The sequence below is a fragment of the Erpetoichthys calabaricus genome, chromosome 1 (assembly GCF_900747795.2).
Source record: "Erpetoichthys calabaricus chromosome 1, fErpCal1.3, whole genome shotgun sequence".
NCBI classification, from domain to species: domain Eukaryota; kingdom Metazoa; phylum Chordata; class Cladistia; order Polypteriformes; family Polypteridae; genus Erpetoichthys; species Erpetoichthys calabaricus.
In genome coordinates this window covers 239,167,510-239,191,062 of record NC_041394.2, presented here as the reverse complement: position 1 = coordinate 239,191,062, position 23,553 = coordinate 239,167,510, and the positions used below count along the sequence as shown (strand labels likewise).

At 35.7% G+C, this 23,553-nt stretch overlaps 1 protein-coding gene across 1 annotated transcript in view; it reads left to right on the top strand.

The window, feature by feature from the left end:
- The window catches only part of cog5 (component of oligomeric golgi complex 5), a 507,949-nt gene that overhangs the window by 329,161 nt on the left and 155,235 nt on the right, over nucleotides 1–23,553 (top strand). The window contains exon 12 of the mRNA XM_028812938.2: nucleotides 12,928–13,132. Coding sequence (XP_028668771.1) covers nucleotides 12,928–13,132 — 205 coding nt within the window. The remainder of the gene's footprint in view (nucleotides 1–12,927; nucleotides 13,133–23,553) is intronic.

Sequence of the window (23,553 nt, the reverse complement as noted above, 5' to 3'; positions counted from 1 at the left end):
TTTGATAAGGAGAGGCTTGGAGCCCATGAACAGATTAACAAAATAATCATGACATTAAAACACTGTTCGATATCTACATACATGTATGCAGGCTAAGGTAAATCTGACAGTAATGGAAAGGAAAGGAAAAGAAAAACTCCTACTGTCACAGATACATTTTTGTTTAAAAAGGTTCAGAGCTATTTTTCACATCTTTTTCTCTATGTAGGGTACTAAAAATGAATTAATTGTTAAAAAAATTAAAATTCTGTTATGATAAAGGGCAAATGTTTTGGTTAAGACTGACACCAGCAGGTGCCCTATGGAAGCATTTTTAACTTAAAACAGGGTGAGCCAAAAAAAGAAGTACCACATTTCAAACGTTTATTCTACAAAAACGCTACAAGATAAAATAAATTTTATTACGACACAACAAAGGGTATACAAAACAGATTTTTTTTCAGTGTGTTTTAAAAATGATGTCTTCAAGGTGGTGGACATCATTAGTGATGCACTCTTCGAGACGATCACTTGTTCGGCCATTTCAAGGGGAATAGCGGCGATTTCGTGGCAAATAGCGTCCTTGAGGGCTACAAGGTTTTGAGGTCGGTGTGTGTATACCTTTGACTTGAGATAGCCCCACAAGAAGAAATCGCACACAGTGAGATCAGGTGAACATGAAGGGCACCCGACATCGCCGTGCAGAGAGATCAGCTTCCCCAGAAACATCTCCCGCAAAACTTGCATGGATCTCTACACCATATGATCTGTTGCTCCATCCTTTTGAAACCAGGCATCCACCACATTAATTTCTTCCAGTTGGGGCCACATTTCAATAATGTTATGAAGTGACAGTGAACTTTGCTCCCATCTCCTCAAAAAAGCAAGGGCCCACCTACAATGTGCAAATTCTGGGGTCTGTGATAAAGTTCACAAGGGTTGGTTTCAGCCCAATAGCGAAAGTTTTGCTTATTTACGCAACCATTCAGATGGAAATGTGCCTCATTGCTGCACATGACGATGGCATCTCGATGAACTTTGCAGAATGTTCGCGCACAACTCTCTACGACTCTCCCAGTCTCTCTCAGTGAGTTCCTGTACTACTATCATTTTGTATGGATGGAAATTAAGGTCCTCATGCAAAATCCTCCTCAAAGACGTGTTGGAAATTCCTAAGGCAGAAGCATGTTTGCGTGATGAACATCTAGAAGACTACAAAATTGATGCCCTTACAGCTTGGATGTTTTCAGGCATTCGTACAGTCAGAGGAGGGTTTGGAGATCTTGTGTTCAATGTTGTACCCGCCTATCTAAATTTAGCCACCCACTGAAGAATTGTTTTCCGATTTGGAATGTCACCATTAGGAGGAATGCTGAAGTGCATTCAGAATGCGTGTCGTGTAGTGATGATGGATTCATTGTTTTTGAAGAATGCTTTGGCAGCGACAGCACGGTGCGCAATGGACCAAAGCATGTTGCTATAAGGGATCGCCTATCAAAGGACCCTAACCCCAACCCACTCGGCTGCCTCTACCTCGCGCAATGACCTTGAGAAATGCGGTACATCATATTGGCTCACCCTGTATTTGCAACAGATGTACTAGAGATATAAAATTTTAATTTTGTGGGGGTATGTGAAAAAAGAAATCGTTTTTTCTATACTGCATTTAGGAGAACATATTGCAGCAGAGGGCTATACTCAAGCTTCAGACTGTATGAAACAGGATGAGTGTATGTGGCAGCAGGCTGAGCAGGGTGCCCAACAGGCAGCAAACCTTTAAGTCAGGAGGGAGACCCAGACAAGTGTTAGTGCTGATGATGAAAAGTGTAATGTTGATTGCTAATGCCATGATATAGAGAGCGACTCAATATACTGTAAATGTTTGACTAATTCCTGATTTTTTTTTTTTTTGGAGAATTCAAATTAATTTTAAAAGTGGTTCAAATTCGATATCTGGGTGTACGAATATCTACCCTAAATTTACAAAATTAATGCAGTCTTTTTTTCTTAACAATAATAATAATATCCAACAAATCTAATAATGTACAGTATTTGTCATTAATTAAGTCCCTTCTACTCCTCCATCTCCTTTCACTCCTCCACATGAAGATTTTCATCCTCTTCATCATGACTCCTACATGCTGGATGAGGCAGAATGTCTCCTTTTCAGTGCTTCTGCCAGAAGCACTTCCATGTAATATCGAAGCTTTCCAAAATAGTAAGGTCCATTCTTCACAGAACCCCCACTGCATCACCCAAGAACCCTGACAGGATTGGACTACAATACCTAGGGAACCCTGTGGGTGTCCATACAGGGCTCCTGCTGAATGACAGAAAGTCCACTTGTCCCTTGTCCATCCATTATTTGATCATCCTGACTAAAAGAGAAACTGAGGACCATCCTAGCTGGGTTGTGTCTTCAATCTTGGGCTCCATCCATTATGGCATCCTGGCCTTGCAGGTAATCATTCTGCCAGTCCATCCAACATCACACTTACCCAGCATAACAGACAAGTTGCAGTGATAGTGACAACATAATAATATTACTATGTAGTCTCTGTAGACTAATTTAGGTTCCTGAAATGAACTGTCTCTATCCCAACATGATTAACAGAATTTGTGAAACTGAAGTATAAAAATCTTTTAAGCATTTACAGATGATTCCTGCAGTTATGCAAATAATGCAATCTTTCCATTCAATCAACGAACAATGTCACAGTATACTTTGAAATAAATATGCCTTTAGCAATGTTGTTAAAGCCCCAACATGTGTATTTCTGTTGCCGTGTTTATCACTGAGTTTAATTTTTCTGTGCCTGTGCCTCCTATGTTACACCAGTCTGAGGATTTTAATATTTTTTGTTGTTGTTATTGTTGTATTGTTTATTTTGTAACTTCTAAATTGTTTGGACTCCCCACCCCCCAGTTATGACAAGCCCATGCTTATGCATTTAATTGATTTTGTTTTGATAACTGAGAATATTTTCAACAAGTATTTTTTCAATCTACCCATCTGTCTTTTGGAGCTATTTAAGTCCAACGCAAGACAAAATCTATTTCTTTAGTATCAAGCAGAGGTAGCTCCATTCTATACTTTTACTAACAGCAACACAGCACCGCTGTCATTGACACCACAAGGTCATGAATTAAAATAAATTAAACTTAAAAAATAGGTATGTATATTCCCAACAAGACTGCAAAACCCTTCAGTTTATTACTGTATGCATGTCTTTGTGAACGTGGAAGGAAAACCCACTTTACAACGACTGTACTTGTTTTTCAAATGCAGCACCACTAATATATTTAATTTTCAGTTTCCATTATGTCTATTTTGTAGACGATTTGCAAGTGTTTTAAGCTCCTGAGTGCAACTTGTTATGCAAGTCTATTAACCTTTATCACTATAAGGACAATACAGTGTGAAAAAAAGAAACAAGAATGTCATAATATTTCTAGCCACTTGCGATATATTTTGTTGCTTGGATGCATGATTTTATATTAATATTACTATCAAGTAGAGTTAATCAGAACCTTTCTTTATCATGTACTTACTTTCTTCTTATGTTTTTACTACTCTATAGAATGTATAGGAGAAAACATTACACAGTAGCATTCTGATGCATAAAATATTGACGTAATTCATGGAATTTGGTTGTGTAAATTTTCATGGAATATTCATCTAAAGAGTTGATACCATTATATGGCTTTATCTTGTAATGTGCCCTTGAATGGCTTGAAATAAAATACTGTATATTATTACTGTTGCCATTTTCCATCTCTGAGAGGATGTAAACAGAAAAGCACACATCACTTAAACACACTATAGCATAATAGCAATTTAAAACCAATAAAAATGTGAACAGTGTTCAACTTAAACTCCATAATTTAACAAAAAAGATTGTCGCTGAATTGGGATTTAAATACAGGTTCTTTACAGAATTATGTCACTTTAACTGCTCCACCTGGTGGATTTTCAAGCTAGTGCAGTCATAGTAGATAGATAGATAGATAGATCTACTGAACATTTCTGAAATGGTGCGGTTGCTTGTGGTGCAGTCCAGGCAGCGTAACACAAAAAAGCACCATATATCTCTTCTGATTCATTTGAAGTGGCTGTATCTGTAACAAAAGACATATGTTTTGTTTTCTTTTCAATGCTATTGATATCAATTTTAATTTTCTCTCAGTGAGCTAAAGATTCAATGTATAAAAGTAATTTTGTGCTTGTTAATACACAGCAATCATTCTTTTATAGTAGCATTCCAAGAAGATTTAAGAAAGAAGGTTTAAACAGCACCTTTGCTCTTTTTGTTTAAGACACTTGGTGCCTCCGCATAAATATACTCTGTGTTTGGGTGTATAGGAGCAATGGGAAGCTTACAATAACTAAATAAACCTCTGATTTAAAAAAAAAAGAAAAAATTAGCAATTTGTATCACCTCTTCATTGGTATTTATTATTACTTTCCTAATAAATATAAAAATACACAGATTAAACATTATTTCTTTTATTGTAGTATAGCAATACAGTATTTACAGTACATTATATGTCTGATGTAGCTCTGCTTATAATTGTGCTCTGTTTTCTAGTTTCTACAGTGTAATCATTTCTCTTACTCCTTACTAAAAATTTCAGTTTTTATTTAGTAAGGTGTCTATGCCACAATATATGAAGTTTGCTGACTAGTGATTTTGAATGTAATTTCTCCATTATATTTTTACAGTTACATGAAGTAATGTTTTTGTGAGGTGAAGCAAGGAAAATTACAAATAAATTGCTAAAGCTTTTCTTTTATTTGATAACTGTCTGCCCCAAATTCCAAAAATTGCTTAAGGATTTTTCATAAACAAAAAAAAAACTTTATAGTTCATGTTCACAATGTAATCCTAACCTGCACTGTATGTACTTAAATGTTTGTTGTTAATCAATTCTAAGAAATAACCTCTGGGCAAAAGTTATTTTTATCTATAATAAAATGTGTGGCTCTTCCTAGTATCATAACTTTGGTGTGGACAGGCTTTATGTATCATTGATCTTTTGAATGTTGCCACTAACTTTGTACTGGTGACAGGTTTATACTTAGCATATTGATAAAGTATAAGGGGAAGGGCTAAATAAAGGAATACTACAAAATGTGACCCAGCTATATTCAAATACTACAGAATTAAATTTTCAAGATGAAGAACCTCATTTAAATGCAGACCTATGTTAGCTGGTAAGTACTTGCTGCCTGGGTTACCCATAAAGCCTGGATGGGAGAAATCCAAATAAGCAACATGCAGAAGGTTGAAGATGGCATTTTCAGAATGGGTTCAGACATTTTTTTTCAGTACAACATGACTTTTGGGATGCAGAATGTGACTTCACAATCACCAGCTCCTTCCCTACAACTGAAGAGGTTCAAATTTGCAAGCTATATATAGTCACCCCCTACACACAGCACTTCTTAATCTGGTGTGATCACTACTGCCCTGGAGATGGCCATTGGTAGAGAGCTCAGGCAAGCTCAGAGATATTCCACGTATTGACTTAGCAGTTATTATGAGCTCTTGCGCAGTGGGATTTCCCCAGCCCCCAAAGAATTATTCTTTCTCTATCCAGTTTCTGTTTAAATTTCTCATTTAGAAGTTATTTATTAGGAGATTATTGCAAAGTATCTGTCATGATATTGAGTACGCTTCTGTAGTTAAGAGGGTGAGTGCCTCCACAAGCAAGGCCTACTCCAGGCAGCCTGACCCAAATTTAAAAGGTTGGCTTTGGATGAAAAGGGGCCCAGGGTTTCACAGTTTAAAATATCTCTTTAATTGTCTCAAAATATAACAAAAATACACATAAATGTCCTTCTAGGGAAATAAACCATCAAAGCCTTTGGCTAGAAAGGACAAAGCCAGCAAAGTATTTATATAAATGCAAGAATTTATTCGGAATATCTCAAAAGAACAAAAATGGCAAAAAAGGCAACAGTTAGGAAAAAAGTGTTTTCCTAAAAAGGTAGTCCGAGGAGAATTAGTCCCGATATGCAGTTTGAAAAACCAGAACAGAAACCACTTTAAATGGACAGTACATAATTACAAACTAATAGACAAAACCAATAGAACTAACATAGGAACTATATATACAGTAAACTCTGTCTGCAATTTAACAGTATTGTGAAGAACTCCATTAATTTTTCACTGTTTTTAGCAACACTGGCTCTTATAATATTGAATGTTGTGTTGTAATTATATTCTTAAATAAAAGATAATCACTGGCAACCTACATAATAACCTACATAATATGCAAAAGATATGGTTTCTTTCTTAGTGGAATAATATGCAGAGACAAATTTTAATACCTGTCAAAGAGGTCCAAAATTAAACTGTGACCCCATGGCTTGCTAGACGCGAACTCTGAGTGCCGTGTCATGTTAACTGATGTTTTAAATGCATGTGTGAGCATTTTAATGAGTATGCTCACTGATTGTTTGTGCTATTTCTTTCTGAAATTAGAGCTTATGGTTATGTTAACTGTTGTATGTGTTTTTTTATACATGATTATAACAATATTCAGACACGCCTTAACAATTAAATATGATAACACTAGCCTTTTAAGATTTGAAACATCAGAAACATAAAATAGAGTAACATCTCATAATAGCATCTTGGAAATTGAATGTATACCCAGTGTGAAAAGTAGTCAAAAAATTGTATTATGTTTCACTAAGCACTGGGGTAAACAAGTCTGTGAAAAACTGTCAATTAGAAATAGATTACTTTAAGTGAAGAGAAAATTTAGCATACATACAAAGTGACAAATGGAGAAAAAAAACACATTTTAATTGATAGTGACCCACTCTACTTGATATGTGCTATATTTTGTTTATTATTTTTCTGGTGACATCAGTGTTAGGCTTGGGAAAACTGAACTCCATTATTTTCTGCAAATGCAGAATAAATCATCCCAAAAACTTGTTATCCTTTTAATACTAGAATCTCTGAAGCCTATGAAAAAACGAGTAATCCTGGGGCAACTTAAATTCCAGTGCACCTCTCCATTAGCGTCTTTTGTTTTGCAAATAGGTCTAATGTTTTTTATATAAAGGCAGTCACAAAACATAATCACAAACAGAACTTTGCACAATACCTTAGCAAGTTCTGTAAGCCCTGCTCTTTCGTTGAAGGACACGTGTGGGGCAGACTGACTGGCAGGATGACGCCCAACCTGTTGCTGCATCCAAACGGTGCCATCTTCTGCCTTTACTCCTGGTGCAGCTGCGTTGTTGTTATGTGTGACTGGGGGTTTCTTGCGGGGAGGGCTTCTGTTCTCTTTCTCCGTAGAATTTTCATCCTCATCTGAGTTCACCAGTTCAACAGCAGTGTCAGATCAGGGGGAGCGTGAATGTGACTGAGAGAAAAAAACTGAATTAAAAAAACTGCTAACCTTTACAAGTACCATAAATTTACACCAGCTGTTACAGACTCAAATCAAATGTATGTTTTTATTCTGTGATAGTAAGAATAAGAGCAGCTCACTACTCAAAACGGTAATTCTGGGAAGCAACCAGAATTGAACCGGCAACCTCTTGATTAGGAATCAGCAGTTCATACTGCTGCACCACCCAAGCGGTCGTGTCAGTATTGTACCCTAACCTGATTTTTTTTTCTTCTGTTATATTCTTCAATGAAAGCACACTTATTTTGTTATACTAGTACCTTTTGTGAAAGTGTTTATTTGATATTTGGACTACAGTTTTGATACATTATACACTTCATGCCAAAATTTTGTCATTAGTACTATAATATGAAAAACATTTCTGTTCAACATTTCTTGCCCTGCATTTCTTTTTATCCTACTGTACATTTACCTGCATGTGTTCCAAATAACAATATATTATTTACCCTATACAACTCCAGGCACCTCACACCAAGATAAACAGACTTGAGCTGGGAGAACTTTTTGTCGGACTTGAGCTGCAGCGGTGAGGGTGATGGGATAGCAGGCTGCTTGTGCTGATCGACACATTTAAAAAACAAAAGCCGCTAATGGAGAGGTGCAAAGAAATTTATGGTGGCCCAGGATTACGTCTTTTTTCGTAGGCTCCAGGGATTCTATTGTTAAAACCCAGTTTTTGCAGTTTTATTGTTACTTATTTTTTCATGTCTTACCATTTTTGTTTTGTTCTGCTACAAGTGCCATTTGCCCTGAGTTTTAATATAGTGCAATACTGTGAGGACATTTGCAAATTACAGTAAACCACCTTTTGTCTATCTTCAGTTTGTATGGATGGGTTCAGCATTCAATGCTTAAACTCTATTGTCACTTTAAAAAACGGCATTCATGAGCCTGATTAAATGTTATTCTCAACTGTGGCATAAATACATCACTGACAGTACAGTATGCACACTACAGCAAAGTTCAATACTTGTGTTTCACTGTGTTTGTTCTGAAATAATGCTTTGTCTCTTTTGAAAGTGATATTACATAAAACTGTTCTGGCATCTAAACCACATTCATACAGTATGCCAGAACATAATAGGCAATGTGGAAGCTCAGTGGCATGTACTGCCTCAACAGCTTTGTGGCCTTTAGTATGACTCCTGGTTCACTGTCTGTGTGGATTTTGTGGGTTTTTTTCTGTGTTTACTTGACATTTCTCTGGGTGTTTTTGCTTTCTGTTATCATGAAGAAATATATGGAAGGTTAACTGGTAATGTTAAGCTGAAATGATAGGAATCAACGTCTTTCCATGGGCTGTTTTAATGTTAATAACTTGGATTGGTCAAGTTCAGTGTAATGGAACCATGATATGGCCAAAGCTATGTGACTGAATATAGTTTTTCATAAAATAGATAGGTGGATATTCATTACATATTGATGTGACTTATACTACTGTATCTTACACATATAGCAGCATGTATGAGATACATTTCATTTTCCTTACAATTGTTTACAGTTTACAATAGCCTTATAACAAATCACTTATACTGAACAAAAACTTTATGAAACATTTATGAGGTGTTCAATGAAATAGGAACATAAATTATAAGTTCAGTTCAGGGAAATTCAGTTTATTTTTGTGTAGCACTCTTCACTTAGTGCAGGCTTGGAGCACTGTAACAAGTTCACAAGTAAATACAATTGCAAACTTTAAAAAATTCTAATTAAATAATGCAAAAGCATATAAACACATATTTGTTTAAATACATAGAAAGAAAAAGTTCTAAACAATTTCTTTCCATTAACATTATAATTTTGTCTCGTTGACAGTGGAGGACAGGAAAACAAAAATTCCAGTCAACAGCCTCTAAAATATTCCTCAGAGTGTTCCATGGTTAGTTACAGCAGACGAAGTCAGACACAGTCACAGTTCTGGGGACCTGGGCCAACTGGCTGCCCATCTCCTCCTGGGCATTCTACAGTAAAAACTGCTAGACAATCTAATATGAAAGCAGAATCTTTCTGTCTATTGAGTCAAAGCCTCCCAAAATCTCCATATTTTTCCATGGACAGAAATTCAGTTTGGACATAGATCAATGGCGCCAAATGCCCCAGCATGACATTGAGACAAGAAACAGAATAAAGGAGCGCTAGTAACAGTTCATAGTTATTGTAGTATTTTCTATTACATAAATGATTAACAATCTGCTAATCAGCAGTTCCTGTAAGGGTATGCTAGACTAAAGTAATGAGTCTTCAGCCTGGATTTAAAAAGACCGAAGGTGCATCTCCATATATAAGCAGGCAGATCATTCCACAGCTTTGTGACTGTGTAGCTAAAAGCTCAGTGTTCCACTGTTATTTTGCTTATCCATGGAATCTTTAGCAGGCAAGCATCTTCAGATCTTAATGGGTACTCTGTTTTGTAAGTAATACGTTTAGATATGTAAGCAATGCATTGGCCATTTAAGATTTTATATACAAGAAGGAGAATCTGGATGTTCACCTCTCCACTTACCAGGAGGCCAGTGTAACAAATTAGGAACAGGAGGTATGCATTTGTACTTTCTGATTTTTGTAGTGGTTCTTGCAGCAGCTTTTTGAATTAACCAAAAGCTGTATAAAGAACCATTTGAGCATCCAGTGAAGACCACATTGCAGCAATCAATCCTACTAAAAATAAATCCATTAATTAATTTCTCAGTATCTTCCATATTAGGAACTATCATAATTTTTCCATATTCTAAAGCTAGAAAAATCAGTTTTTAGATTTCTAATTTGTGTTTTAAAAGATATAATGGTGTCAAAGATACTTGCTAAATCAGTAAAACTAATGGTTAGACCAACTGAGTTAAAAAAAGAAATAATATTGTTATGGTCTGCATCACTCTCCCAATAAATAATTCTTCTGTTTTTTGTGTATTCAGAGTTATCATCCATCCACTTCTCTAACTCACTGGTACAATTAATTAAGGACACTATCAAAGAAACATCATTTGGTCTAACAGAAATGTATAATTGAGTGTCATCGGCGTACGAGTGAAATGAATACTATATTTTCTAATGATAGTTCCCAGTGGCAGCATGTAAAGTAAAAACAGAAATGGTCCGAGTGAATATGATGATGAGTACTCTCAGCTCATTTCTGTACATATTGAAGTTCATTTGGTAAGTATGAACTAAACCATGTATGGACAGTGCCTGAGAGTCCAGTGTAATTTTCCAGCCTATGTAATAGAATAGAGTGGTCAATGAAGTCAAAGGCTGCTCTTCAAATCTAACGACATAATTAATTTATAATTTTCTTCATGAGAAGATACTAGAATGTTGTTTACAACATTGGATAGTGACATTTTTTGTACTATGACTAGTTCTGTAAGTTTTAATGTATACAGTAAATGTGGTTTGAATGCCTAAGATACCAAAAAGCACAAAATTAAGGACAATTATATTTTCCAAAACACAGAACAAATAAAAGGAAAGATAGAGAACAGCCACACCCTTGCACATATGACCAAGCCATCCACCTGAAGCTAAGCATGTTTGGGCCTGGCCAGTACTAGAATAGGCAATATCAACCAGGAAAAGCTTGGGTTGCTGCTAGATGAGGTTTTGGTGTGGCCAACAGGGGGCGCTTACCCTATGGTCTGAATGTGGATCCCAGTGACCTAGTGTAGCGATAAGGACACTGTGCTGTAAAAATGACACCATCCTTTGGATGAGACATAAAATCAATGTCTTCACTCTCTTTAGTCATAAAAGATCCCTAGGTATCCTTTGTAAAGAGCAGGGCATATCGTGATGTCCAGGCTAAATTGCCCACCACGGCCTAGTCATTCTGGCCTCCTAATCATCCCCTGTCTCTAATTGGATAACTAACACATGATCCAGGTGGATGATACATATTCATAGTGGCTGCAGTGGCTCCCCACACGCCGAAGTGTTTTGAGTAGTGAGAACAGTGCTATATAAATGTAAAGAATTATTATTATTATTATTACAATGGACAATGTTGAATGGAAATGGAAACATTTTGAACAATTGGTAGTAGTCATAAATATGGCTGTCCCTCACTACACTTTGCTATAAATGCCACTTGTATTGGCTCTTAATGGCAACTTTCACCTGAGACCTGTTTCAGGTGAATTCAGTTTGACGCTTCTGATTTTGAGCAAGCTTGTTCAAAGAATGTTTGCCTTCTTGTATGTTCTCATCTGCTCCTTGTTTCCTGTTTTACCTGATCAGTATACTGTTATCTTATTTATTCTACAATTCTTAATGTCCTCTTCCTTTCTGAACCATATTTTAAAAGCCATCTTTAAATAATGACACCAACAACTTTCATCTCTGAAGTCCTCTGTGCTCACATAAAGCAAGATGCACGAATAAAGGGAAAGACTGAATGCTCAACAGGACATAAAATTCATGCATTTTTTGTATATTTTTTGTAAAGTTGGTTCCAAGGAAATCCTATCATTATTCATAATAACGTTTTGCCTTGTTGTTAACAAACAGCACAGTTTTTTTCCCTGTCATAGCATTTAGATACTGTATGTTTACATTGTGACATTTGAAAAGTAATGTACAGTGGCGATTTCTACATTTTTCAATAAATGTTGAGCTTTTAAAAAATCTCAGTTTAGTTGGGTCTTTAACATTGTAAAAGGGCAAATACAAGTACGTGATGGCTATTGATTTTAATTTTTTAATATTTTGTTAAACATTTAGTCCATAGCTTATTTTTTCTTTTTCTGAGTAACAGAAGCAAAGTGAACTTGAACAGTTCATGTAACTGAGAAAGTCTATTTAACACACTTGAAGCAATTTCATCCTCATTTTGAATTGTATTTTTACTATTGCCATCTTATAACACCGCAGAATTTTATTTAATTTTAAATAAACCGCAGAATTAAATGCATTAAAAAAAACACTATCCTAAAATGTGCTCATTTACAGTATATACATTTTACTTTAAATATACTTATATAACATACATTGTTATTTAGGTTTGTTGGTGCTTACAAATTTGTAATTAATAGCAGAGTTTTATAACTATTTTTATAGTGTACCTGAACAGAAAGCAATCTGATTATTTATTTTTATTTATTTATTTGGCTGATGCCTTTATCCAAGGAGACTTTCAACATTTAAGGTACAATTGATTACATTTCTTTTGTTTTTCCAATTAGAGTGCAGGCAGGTAAAGTGATCATGGCCACATAGTGTCAGTAGTGGGGTTTGAACCTATAGTCTCAGGGTTTAAAGTCCAAAGCTTTTACAATAGAGCCACACTGCCTGCTAGGAAAACTGGTTAAGGTGTAAAGCAATCTCAGTTTTTTGAATTTGTTGTAGTAATTGTTTCATGAAGAAAGAGTATTGAAGAGAAAATTCCATTAATGCAAGCAGTAGGTTAAGAAGGTATGATTTCAGTAAAAGAATCAGAGAACACCATTTTAATGGCTGCATTGTTTTTTTTTTCTGCTGTTCTCATTTTTCACAAAATGATTTTCTTTTACATGCATTTATTTCTAGCATCCTCATTTTTGAAGCAAGCTTTAGAAGGAGAATATCCCAAGCTTCTAAGATTGTACAATGATCTGTGGAAGCGTGTCCAGCAGTACAGCCAAAGCATTCAAGGCACAGTAAATGCCAGTGGAAATTCTGACTTACCACCTGAACTGCCGTCTGGTGAAATGGAGACACCTGATATATTTATGCAAAAGAAACAAGACTATGAGTAAGTTATAATTCATTGAAATTTCTAGTTTATTTTTCTTTGTTGTTTTTTCGTATGTGTGTAAATTTTTCAGATGGTTAGCTTTTCATATCATTTGCGTTAACATCAAAGTAAATTCACCTCCCCTTCAGTGCTGTTAGTCACTCACAGGGATAATGCCTTTTTGTGTGATTTCCTTTGGTTACTTGTACAAGTTATATAATAATTTTCAAAATTAAAGTACAAGGCCTGCTTTGTTATAATTAAAATAAATTCCTGATTTAAGTATGCTGTCGTTTGTGCAAACTAGACCACAAACCTGAATAGGTTATTATATCATTACATCATACAACTCACAAACATATCCACACTCAAACCTATCAGATTTAGAGTAACCAAGTATATGGAAGTTTCCAGTCTAATAATACAGACTGTCTCCTGAAAGTGAGCTTTCCTGCAAGAAAGGCATTTTTCAGAAATAAAAGTAACACTGGTGATCCTAAGGGAACTGTGGTGTTCCAGGACTGAAATGGAATGTGCTATTCAGGTGACAAAACAATACTTTATAGTACTTTATAGATATCGGTTTCTGTGAAAAAGTGTTATGACAGAAGCAACTTCTGTGAATAAAATAAATACCAACATCTCTTAATTTTTCACAAAGGAATATTGCACACTCTGAAACCATGCTTTTGATTTTTTTTCTCATCTATTATATAAAAGATGAAAGTTTGGGCAGAGTATTGGTGGCCGCATCATGTTATGGAGTGCTTATAGGTGGCAGGAACAGAGGCAATTACAAGGATAAGAGGAACACTAAATGGCCAGTCTTTAATTTAAAATTACTTCAGTCTGAGAAAGCTGAAAGACTTCACACTACAGCCAAAACAATTTGTCAGTGGCATTAAAACAGTGAATGATCTTTATAGATATGGTCCTAACTTAAATTACATTAAAATGTATAGGTTTGCTTGAAGATTGAAAGAAAAAGTAGTGAAAAATCACCAGTCATATTCAAAAAACTCAACATAGGGTATTGAATGCTTAAGTAAATACAAGGTTTATTTTTTTTTATGCAGTTCATATTTTTTTTACAGCAATTATACTATTTCTAAACAAAAATGCAAGCTGTTTTGTTAAGCCATTAATGCATCTAGGATTGTGTTTTGTTGTAATTTCTGTTAAAAGTTATTTTCTTTTTGAAGCATTCACCTGCTTTTATAATCCTTTTTGAAAAATTGCCTTTAGGATTTGATTGTTTTGCTAATCTAAACTCATGTTTGGCCTTTATTTTTATTCACCTTATTCAGACCTTGACAAGTCATGGCTTGTTTAATAATTCAAAAGAATTTGGTTTATCTAAAGAGGGCAGGAATAAATGACTAAGGGGAAGAATATTTGTTTTCAACTTTTATTTTTAATAGGCAGAGTATGGATTTAATAATACTGTATAACAAGGCTTTTCGGATACATTTGTAATGGATATTTATATTGATGATGAAATAATTCATACTTAAGTCTGATCGCCAAAAGACAGAGATTATGATCTGTCAGTCCTTTCAAATTGTTGTCAGCATGACTTAAGAGACATTTTAAGCTGATTTTACAAACATAATTTTGATTGAAGAATACTTCATAATCAATTTACTCTTTCATGCCATTTTTGCAGCAATATAGAATAAAAAGCTTAATTCAATAAGCAGAATGAAATCGACTGCCTGGTACTACATAATACACAGCAAATAAAATTGTTTCATTATTGTGCACTACATGGTACACAAGTAAAGTAATAAGAATAAAATATGATAAAGCAGAAAAATTCATCTATAGGCTGTCTTGCTGAGGAAAGTGGAAAGCCTTGAATGTTTCTGATGGTTACTTTTCACATAAATGTCATTACTGCCCTTTACAGGAAGATGCATTCCATGTGAATGGCACTGTTTTTCAAAAAAGTATTGAAATTCCAATGTGTAACAACATATACTTTTTGTTAAGGATTCTAATGAATCTGTTTGCAAACTGAATGCTATTTTATCATTAAATATGGTAATCAATAAGTCTGTAGGCATTAATAGAAATTAAAACCTGTAATAAAATCAAATTTTTAGATTATAGATTACTTTAGTAACTTTGATGGCGTTTCGTTTACAGCAGTGTCCTTTGGTTGTGTAGGGGGAGTAACAGTATTTTTTTTTTTATTATTATTATTATTAATTAACAGTTGGACTTTTGGTAAGGCCAATAGAATTCCACTAATACTTGTACTGTGCTTTTCATTCTATTTCTCTGTGGATCAGGGTTGTAGACCTTTCTAGATATTATGTATTAGTCTGGATATTTTCCCCTGTTTTCCCACATCTATTGACATAGTTAAATAAAAAAGAAGGCCTGCTCTATACTCTATAAAATATATTATGTTGATTTCTACTAGTTTCAATTAAAAAAACTGCAAAAACAAGAAACGTTATTAGAATGTTAAAATATAAACCTCAAAAAGCAGTAATCTGCACTTTCTGGAAGTGTACAAACTGTAAAGTGATCACATTAAGTGCAGTATCCTTTAGTTTGACATCTACCTTTTTTTGGATTGAAGCCATCATCTGTACCCAAGGGACCAGTGAAGAACTCGAATGTAGTAAAGATTGGACGTTTAAAGAGTAGACTGTTTTGATTAACTTCACCTTGCTTCAGTATGGCAATTAAGAAGTAACTGCATGTTCTGGAATGCAGATTTTAAACTTTCGGGAAAGGAAGGTTGTTTTATAAAGTAGCACACTCCGCATGTGTACTTCATGTTTTTAGTTTGGGCAGAGAAGGAGTGCTCATGAAAGCCAAGTCAAAAAATGCAGTGCCCACTTCTGTTTGTGACAGCTTTCAAATTAAAATCAGCAAATCTAATTTGTCAGGTTTTTGTGTATGTTCACAACTTTGTCAAATGACAATTGCTATCTTCCCAGCAGAAAACAAACATTCCCAACAAACATTCTCATTCCACTTCTTATTAAACTAAAATGAAGCCAAACTCACCTACCTGGATTTAGCACACACATCCAAAGAGACTCTGACAAGTCAGATCATAACTTGTGTTTTGTCTTGGTAGAGCTCTATATTACTCTACTTTCCCATTTTGTATTCTTTAATGAGTAGCCTTTGTCAGAATGCCTCAAATCCCATAGACTAACCACTGTTTACAAGGTATTGTACTTTATAACTTCTCCCCACTATCCCTTCTACATCTATAACCTCAGGTAATTACACAGAGTAAAAAGAACAACCAGGAGTTAAGTTACAACTTAAATAATGTATTATTGATAATATTCATAAAATAATAACAATAAGCAAAGTACACTTGAATATTGGCAAACATGCAACCTGATAAATGCTGATATGTAGTTTCAGGCGGCACACAAACTTTCAGTTACTTTAAGTGTCTCTAGTTAAGTCCTCATTTTATGGCTTTCTTCAGGACAGGCCGCATGCGTGTCTCAATATAGCTGCTGAGTTTTGCTTCTCAGTGTTGTCTTCTTTTCAGTTCATGGTGTGTGAGATGCTCCTTCATCATAATGGTAAGAGAGAGGGAGGGGTAAAGCAACCAAATTTATGCATTCTTTGTCCAAATCCTTACACCAATAGGGTGGCATGCTACAGAATGGCCTCTGCTTCAAACCAATCCCAAACAGCCATACTTTAGACCGATGGGGCACACGGTACCTTTCACACCTGCCCCCAAAACTATTTGTTGAGCTGATGCTGGCCAGCTAGGTAATTTGGCTTTCTTGTGGGGTTGATTGAGAGAGCCTTGCAGAAAATCACTTGCCAAACTGATTTTAGGCTCTTCCCCTGACCCTGTCATCAAATTACAAAGTTGCAGTCCTAAAATGGGTTGGTTAGCAAAATATCAAATCACCGCTGTTCCTATCAGTGATATAACACTAATATAACACTGCTTTGTCTAAGTTACAAATAAAGACATACAAAGAATTCATCAAATTGTATACAAATATTTCACACCACAACAACTTTGTTATAAGTTGTAATCCAGATACTTACACAACATTTTTTGCAGCCTTTTGCAAATAATGGGAGATAAAAGGCTGTGACTTTGAGAAAACTATGAGTATGGTGCAGTAGCCATTCTTGCGTAGTTTGCATTTTGATGTAGTTCTGAGAAATTTTGTGACCACAGAACAAAGGGTGGTTTGTAAGCTTCCCTGGAAGTGCTCAGACAAATAGAAGTGTCATTCATACTGAAATAAACTTCTTTTGAGGTGACCAAATCAGTTCATATCATAAAAATAACATGCAGTCTATTACACATTTTAATTAAGACTGTATTTTTGAACAGTTGAATAGCAAAACTTATTTTTCAATCAAAAATAGGCAAACAAAATGTATATATTCCAGTATACTCAAGCAGAACATTAACCTAAAACAACACTGTAAACTATTGTAGTAAATCAAGTAATCCGTCTATCTAATCTTACAGATTACAAGTTTTATAAAAATATAACAATTTACACACATATGTATTTAAAGTATGTATCAGCCTAATTTTGTGATGGGTTATTGGACAGTTACTGCAAATGCCAGAAAACAAAAGCATTAATGTGCAGGCTCTGTAACTGTTACCTTTTGTTTAGTGCAAAGAAGTTTACTAAGTCCTGGAACTTTCATTGTCATTCAGAGTGTTAAGGAAATATTCATTAGAGTCTGAGTGGCACATTGACAGTCTCACTCAGTTCTTATCTAAATTACATCAACTATTACCAAATAATCTAAAATATAGTTGAGTGATGCTCTGAGTAGAGTGCTCTTTTCTATTATCATCATCCTAATTTATTACTCAAACGTTTGTCCTCCCACTGATGAGTTTCCTGGCTCTCGCCAACCAACGGTTTGTTTATTTTTTTTCCTACCGGCTTAATTTATTTATGGACACTGTAAACATTCTTCCCATAGAAAATTTAACAGCAAACCCCCAAATTTTTTTTAATGTAGCATCGATCTGAACACAATCATAAAGTGCACACTTCAAAGTGTGCTACAGAAATAAAATGTGGTCAGCAGTCTGTTTTATTGAGCTTCTCAACATTGTTTGTAAAGTATGTAGTCATTCTGATTCCACCACTCTGTGTCAGGTGACAGTCAAAGTGCAGAGCTCTTTATGGCTACTTAAAGCACAAATGTGCAGCACACAAGGATTTCTAAATTATACATACCACAATGTCCTAGTTTCCCCTGTATTTTTGAGTTTAATTAAAATTTCATATAAAATGGTAAATGGTGAAAAACTGCTATGCCATAAATCACTGTAGGAATCTGTATTTAGAGTGTGTTTTAACCATAATCCATATTACTAACCGAGAATGCTAAACCGGATGATGGACGCAGGCACATCCGGCAATGGGCCGTAGCTGCAAAAAGACGTACTGCGCAGGCGCAAAAAGAGTCCGCGAGAGTCGGCTGAGGAGCCGAGAAAGGCAGACAAAAGAGGGCGAGAGAGGCGGATGAGGGGCCGCGAGAGGCGGACAAGACCACAGAAAAAAGGAGTGAGCACAGGAAAAATGGAGAAATGAGGCGCAACGAGCACCGAAAAAAGGAAAAGGCACATAAAAAAGTAGTCAAACGCAGGCAAAGCACGAAACACATTGCACACGAAATTAGACCCAAAAAAAAAAAAAAAAAAAAAAAAAGAGGAATGCTAAACCGGATGATGGACGCAGGCACATCCGGCAATGGGCCGTAGCTGCAAAAAGACGTACTGCGCAGGCGCAAAAAGAGTCCGCGAGAGTCGGCTGAGGAGCCGAGAAAGGCGGACAAAAGAGGGCGAGAGAGGTGGATGAGGGGCCGCGAGAGGCGGACAAGACCACAGAAAAAAGGAGTGAGCACAGGAAAAATGGAGAAATGAGGCGCAACGAGCACCGAAAAAAGGAAAAGGCACATAAAAAAGTAGTCAAACGCAGGCAAAGCACGAAACACATTGCACACGAAACTAGACTCAAAAAAAAAAAAAAAAAAGAGGCTCGCGCACAACAGCAAGGCACCCCCCACCCCCTACAGGCACCGGACGGGACACACACCAAGAGGGGGATTCAACAAGCCCATGGAACACAAAAAAAAGAACACAAAACCACCCCACAGACCCTACAAGCAAGGGACGGGACACACACAAAGAGGGGGATTCAACAAGACACAGGAACACAAAAAGAAAGAAGACGCTCGCGCGACAACAATCCTCAACCCCCCCCCCCACACACACACATCCATAAGAAGTGACACCCAAAGCCACATATTCTAAAGTGAACATCAACACCTTCACACTAGACAGCATAGGTGTCAGCATTGGTGGATCTCCTTACAATAAAGCACTATTAACCGTTCAACTGCAGAAAAGGAAACATATTAACAGTGACTGCGATCCTCCTTATTACTTATCCATATTTCGCATGCTGAGAAAGAAACAAGTCATGAATACACGGGTACAAAAGGAAAAGGAAAAGATAACAGGAACAAACACACGAACACGAAAGAAACAACAAAATAGACGGCTATGCAGCATAGGTGGATCTCATTACAATAAGGCACTATTAACCGTTCAACCGCAGAAAAGGCTCCATATTAACAGTGAGTGCAATACTCCTTATTACTTATCCATATTTCTAAAAGAAAAAATGTCTCGACTCCAAAAACGCAAAGCTCAACTAAAGCTTCTAACTAACGATGTACCTAAAAGTAAAAACTTTATGAACTGCATTAGATCCTACAATAGTTCATTTGCTTTTGCTTCTACCGGAGTAAATATCAGGCCACCAAAAGGCAATGGCCCATACTGCTTTCGCATATGTGCACAAATACTGCATCGCATTGGAACAGTGCACCCTGAAACAAATCAACAACACAAATATGCACAAATCTACATCCTAGATCCACATGACGCAAACTATCAATCAAAAGGCTGCATCGCAACAGGCACGGATTCAAAACGAAACACCTCCCGTCTCAGACATACGTTAATGGCAGCGAAGGCTACAACGGGCTTCTCACACAGCACAGGCAAATCGATTACAGCTCCAAAACAACACGTCCCAAATACTACACATGCAACAACGCGCCTCTCAAACGGCACAAGCAAAACATACACCAGGAAAATTCATTCGGATTAATGAATGTCATTTGCAATCATTGTCATTCAGTTCACTTCCCTGAAGAAACAACTGGCAATACCAGTTATACATTTACACGTTGTTGTCAAAAGGGTCAAATTAGACTGCCTTCTTTACATTCATATACTGAATATCTACAGAAGCTTATAACTGACGATGTACCTGAAACTGAAATCTTTATCAACTACATTAGATCCTACAAATCGGTATCCACTATGAACATTAACGGTGGCACTGCACGTGACATCCGTCTTGAAAAAATGTTGTTTATTGATGAATGTTCAATGGCATGAAGTCACTTACTCAACACCATTCATAAACTTCTACAAACGTTTATGAATAATAATATTTGATTTGGAGGAAAGGTACTTTTATGAGGAGGAGATTTTAGACAGTGATTAGCTATTCTTCCAGATGCCATGCACTCAGCTATTGTTCAGTGCACCTTAAAATACGCAGACAATTGGCATTGCTTTCAAAAGATACAGTTAGTAAAAAAGATACGATGTCCAGAACCAGATCATAACAATTGCTTATTACAACTGAGAGATGGTACACTCACCAATACAGATGGACTTCAGCCACATATTATTACAATTCCTCAAGCCTTTATCTGCGACGACTTAGTTACAGAGAGATTTGGAACAGCAATCTCATTAGACCAAATGCCCCTTTTAACACAACGCACTATATTATGTCCAAAAAATATTAATGTGGAAAACATAAATACCCAAGTCATTCCATTACTTCCTGGAGAGACACAACTCTTTCTAAGCTCTGACAAACTTGACTCTGATCACAACAATAACCATCTTAAATGACCTTACAAGTTCTGAGCTGGAATTACCTTTTACACTTAAACGGCGTGTACAAAGAAATTTTCAAATAAACCTTTACACTGTGCCACACACTTTATTGTTTGCTTTCTATTTGCATCATCTACACCGTCACACTATTCTATATCTCATTCATACATCACGCTCTTTGTCATTCCCAACACCAGGGGTTGGCGAGCGAAGCGAGCAGGTGGCGGAGCCCCCTAGTATTAACTAATTGGCCTTGGTTCTTAATGGAAATCATTACATTATTTTTGGGGGTTATATGAGGAATGTGGCCTTTAGACTTAGTTAGAGATTGTTTTATTAGATAGATTGTTATCCAGAATAAATTATCAGCCTGATGTAAACTGAGCCATATCCATGTGCTTTGTTTCACTTCTTCCTTGGATTTTTGTATTCAAATGCACAATTTCTGCATTAATAATACTATGCTTGTCTTCTTTTGCTAATAATGTGAAGTTCTGCAAGTTTTTATTCTAGGTTCGTGAGGAACTGAATCAGTTTTTGTTTATAATTAAATCACATATTAAATTATCAGCAAGTTTGTTTTTTTATTGATTTTAATAGTTATGTCAGGTCATTTCACTTTAATTAATGTGCAGGGAAAAAAAAAATCACATGGCTACATTTACACATAGTGAGCCAGTTTAATGTAGCCAGTTAACCTAGTTTGCATGACTTTGGGTTGTAAGTTGAAAAAGGGAACAATTGGAGAAAAGCACTTGTTATGTTGGGAGAACATGCAAGTAACCTTACAGACAATATGCAGGGCTGCCTTTGAAAAAAGTATTCTGGAGGTGTGAGATAGTAACATTAATTATTGTACCAAGTACAACAATCAAAACCATAATAATTAAAATAAAACATACTTTAATATTGACATATACCAGTATGTTTATAATATCAGATCATAAGCATAAAGTTATACTAGAGGAAAAATGAATAAGTTTTTGATAGATCCAGCAATCTCACGTAATAAGGCAGTGCCAGTACAATGACAATGAATACAAGCGACTGATCAAATTTGTCAATTAAGGCACTTTAAAAAGGCAAAGAGGACTGGTGGGTCTTCAGTCCAGATCTAAGCATCAGGACAGATGGAGTCTCATAAACAGACTTAGGAAATGCATTCCAGAGAGTATGAGCCACAAAGCTGAACAGATATGTGCTAAAAGTTGCATAACAGTGTTTCTTCATCTGCTTTGCATTTTTACTGCTTGTGATTAATAACTAGAATGTCAAATTGATTCTTTTAACTGAAGGCACACTGTTAAGTTAATAACTGTAGCTGACCCTTGTGAACAAATCTTAGCACAGGGAGTGGACTTGTTCCCCATTTTCCAAATTTTGTCATATTTAATAAGAATAATTAAATTTGATGTTTCTTGCTCATATATTGAACAGAAAGTCCTCTGTAGGTTCAAGGATTACAGCTATTACGTTTTAACTGAATGTACATAGCCAGAAATGCAATAATATGTAACTAAGTATTAGGAGAACCTGGGAACTTCAGAAGAACTGAAAGCTCTTCAGGAAGCCCAAGTGTAAGTTCAAACTAACATTTTGTTTTTAATGTTGTGTTATTCTTTATTTTGGATGTACTGTCATGTTCTGGAAGGTTTTTTGTATTTTGTGATATTTTTGGCTATGGAGTTTACACACAAAGAAAGACAAAGGGAAGGCAGTTTAAGCCACTGACAGCATTTGAAAAGACACAGAAAAATAACAATGGATTTGAACAAGAGCAGAATCTGAATGAAATTTATAGCATATAATTTCAATGTTGTTAATGTTTCAAACTTTTGTTTGCCTTTAAACTGCAAGATGATGTGTAGTGCAATCAGAACAATGCTGTTTTAATATTATCAGTTGACTTATGACACAAAATAACTGGACGTCCAATGCAAAAATAGTGCAAAACATGAAAGAATTATAGTTCTTCACCAGAGATTTAGTACTTTGCAAGTTAATTTAATCATTCACACAAAATATCTCTATAAATATGTGAATCACTGCTTGCTAAGATGAGGAATGGAAGGAGAATGGGATTAAATATATATGAAAAGATTTGTGCAGAGAGGCTTGTGATGGTATGAGGTTTCATTTAATAATATTCCATATATAATATCTATTATATCTCTTATCATATAGCAATACCTAGGGCAGTTTTTCATGGAACTTAGAGTATCCTTTCACCTTCGTTACTCTCATAGAGCAGTGCAGTTGTGTTTTTTCAATTTCAATAATAGCAAGGTGAAAATATTATGAAAAAGCAGTTCTTAACCTTTTGACTGCTTAGTGTTTTACAAATAAGCACATACAATTGCACCTGAGGACTTCATTATAGTGAGATCAAGATAATGTTGGTTAGTTATACCCCAGTGTTACGTTGTTCCATGTCAACAAACAATAGACATTATCACAGAGAGAAAACAGGTTG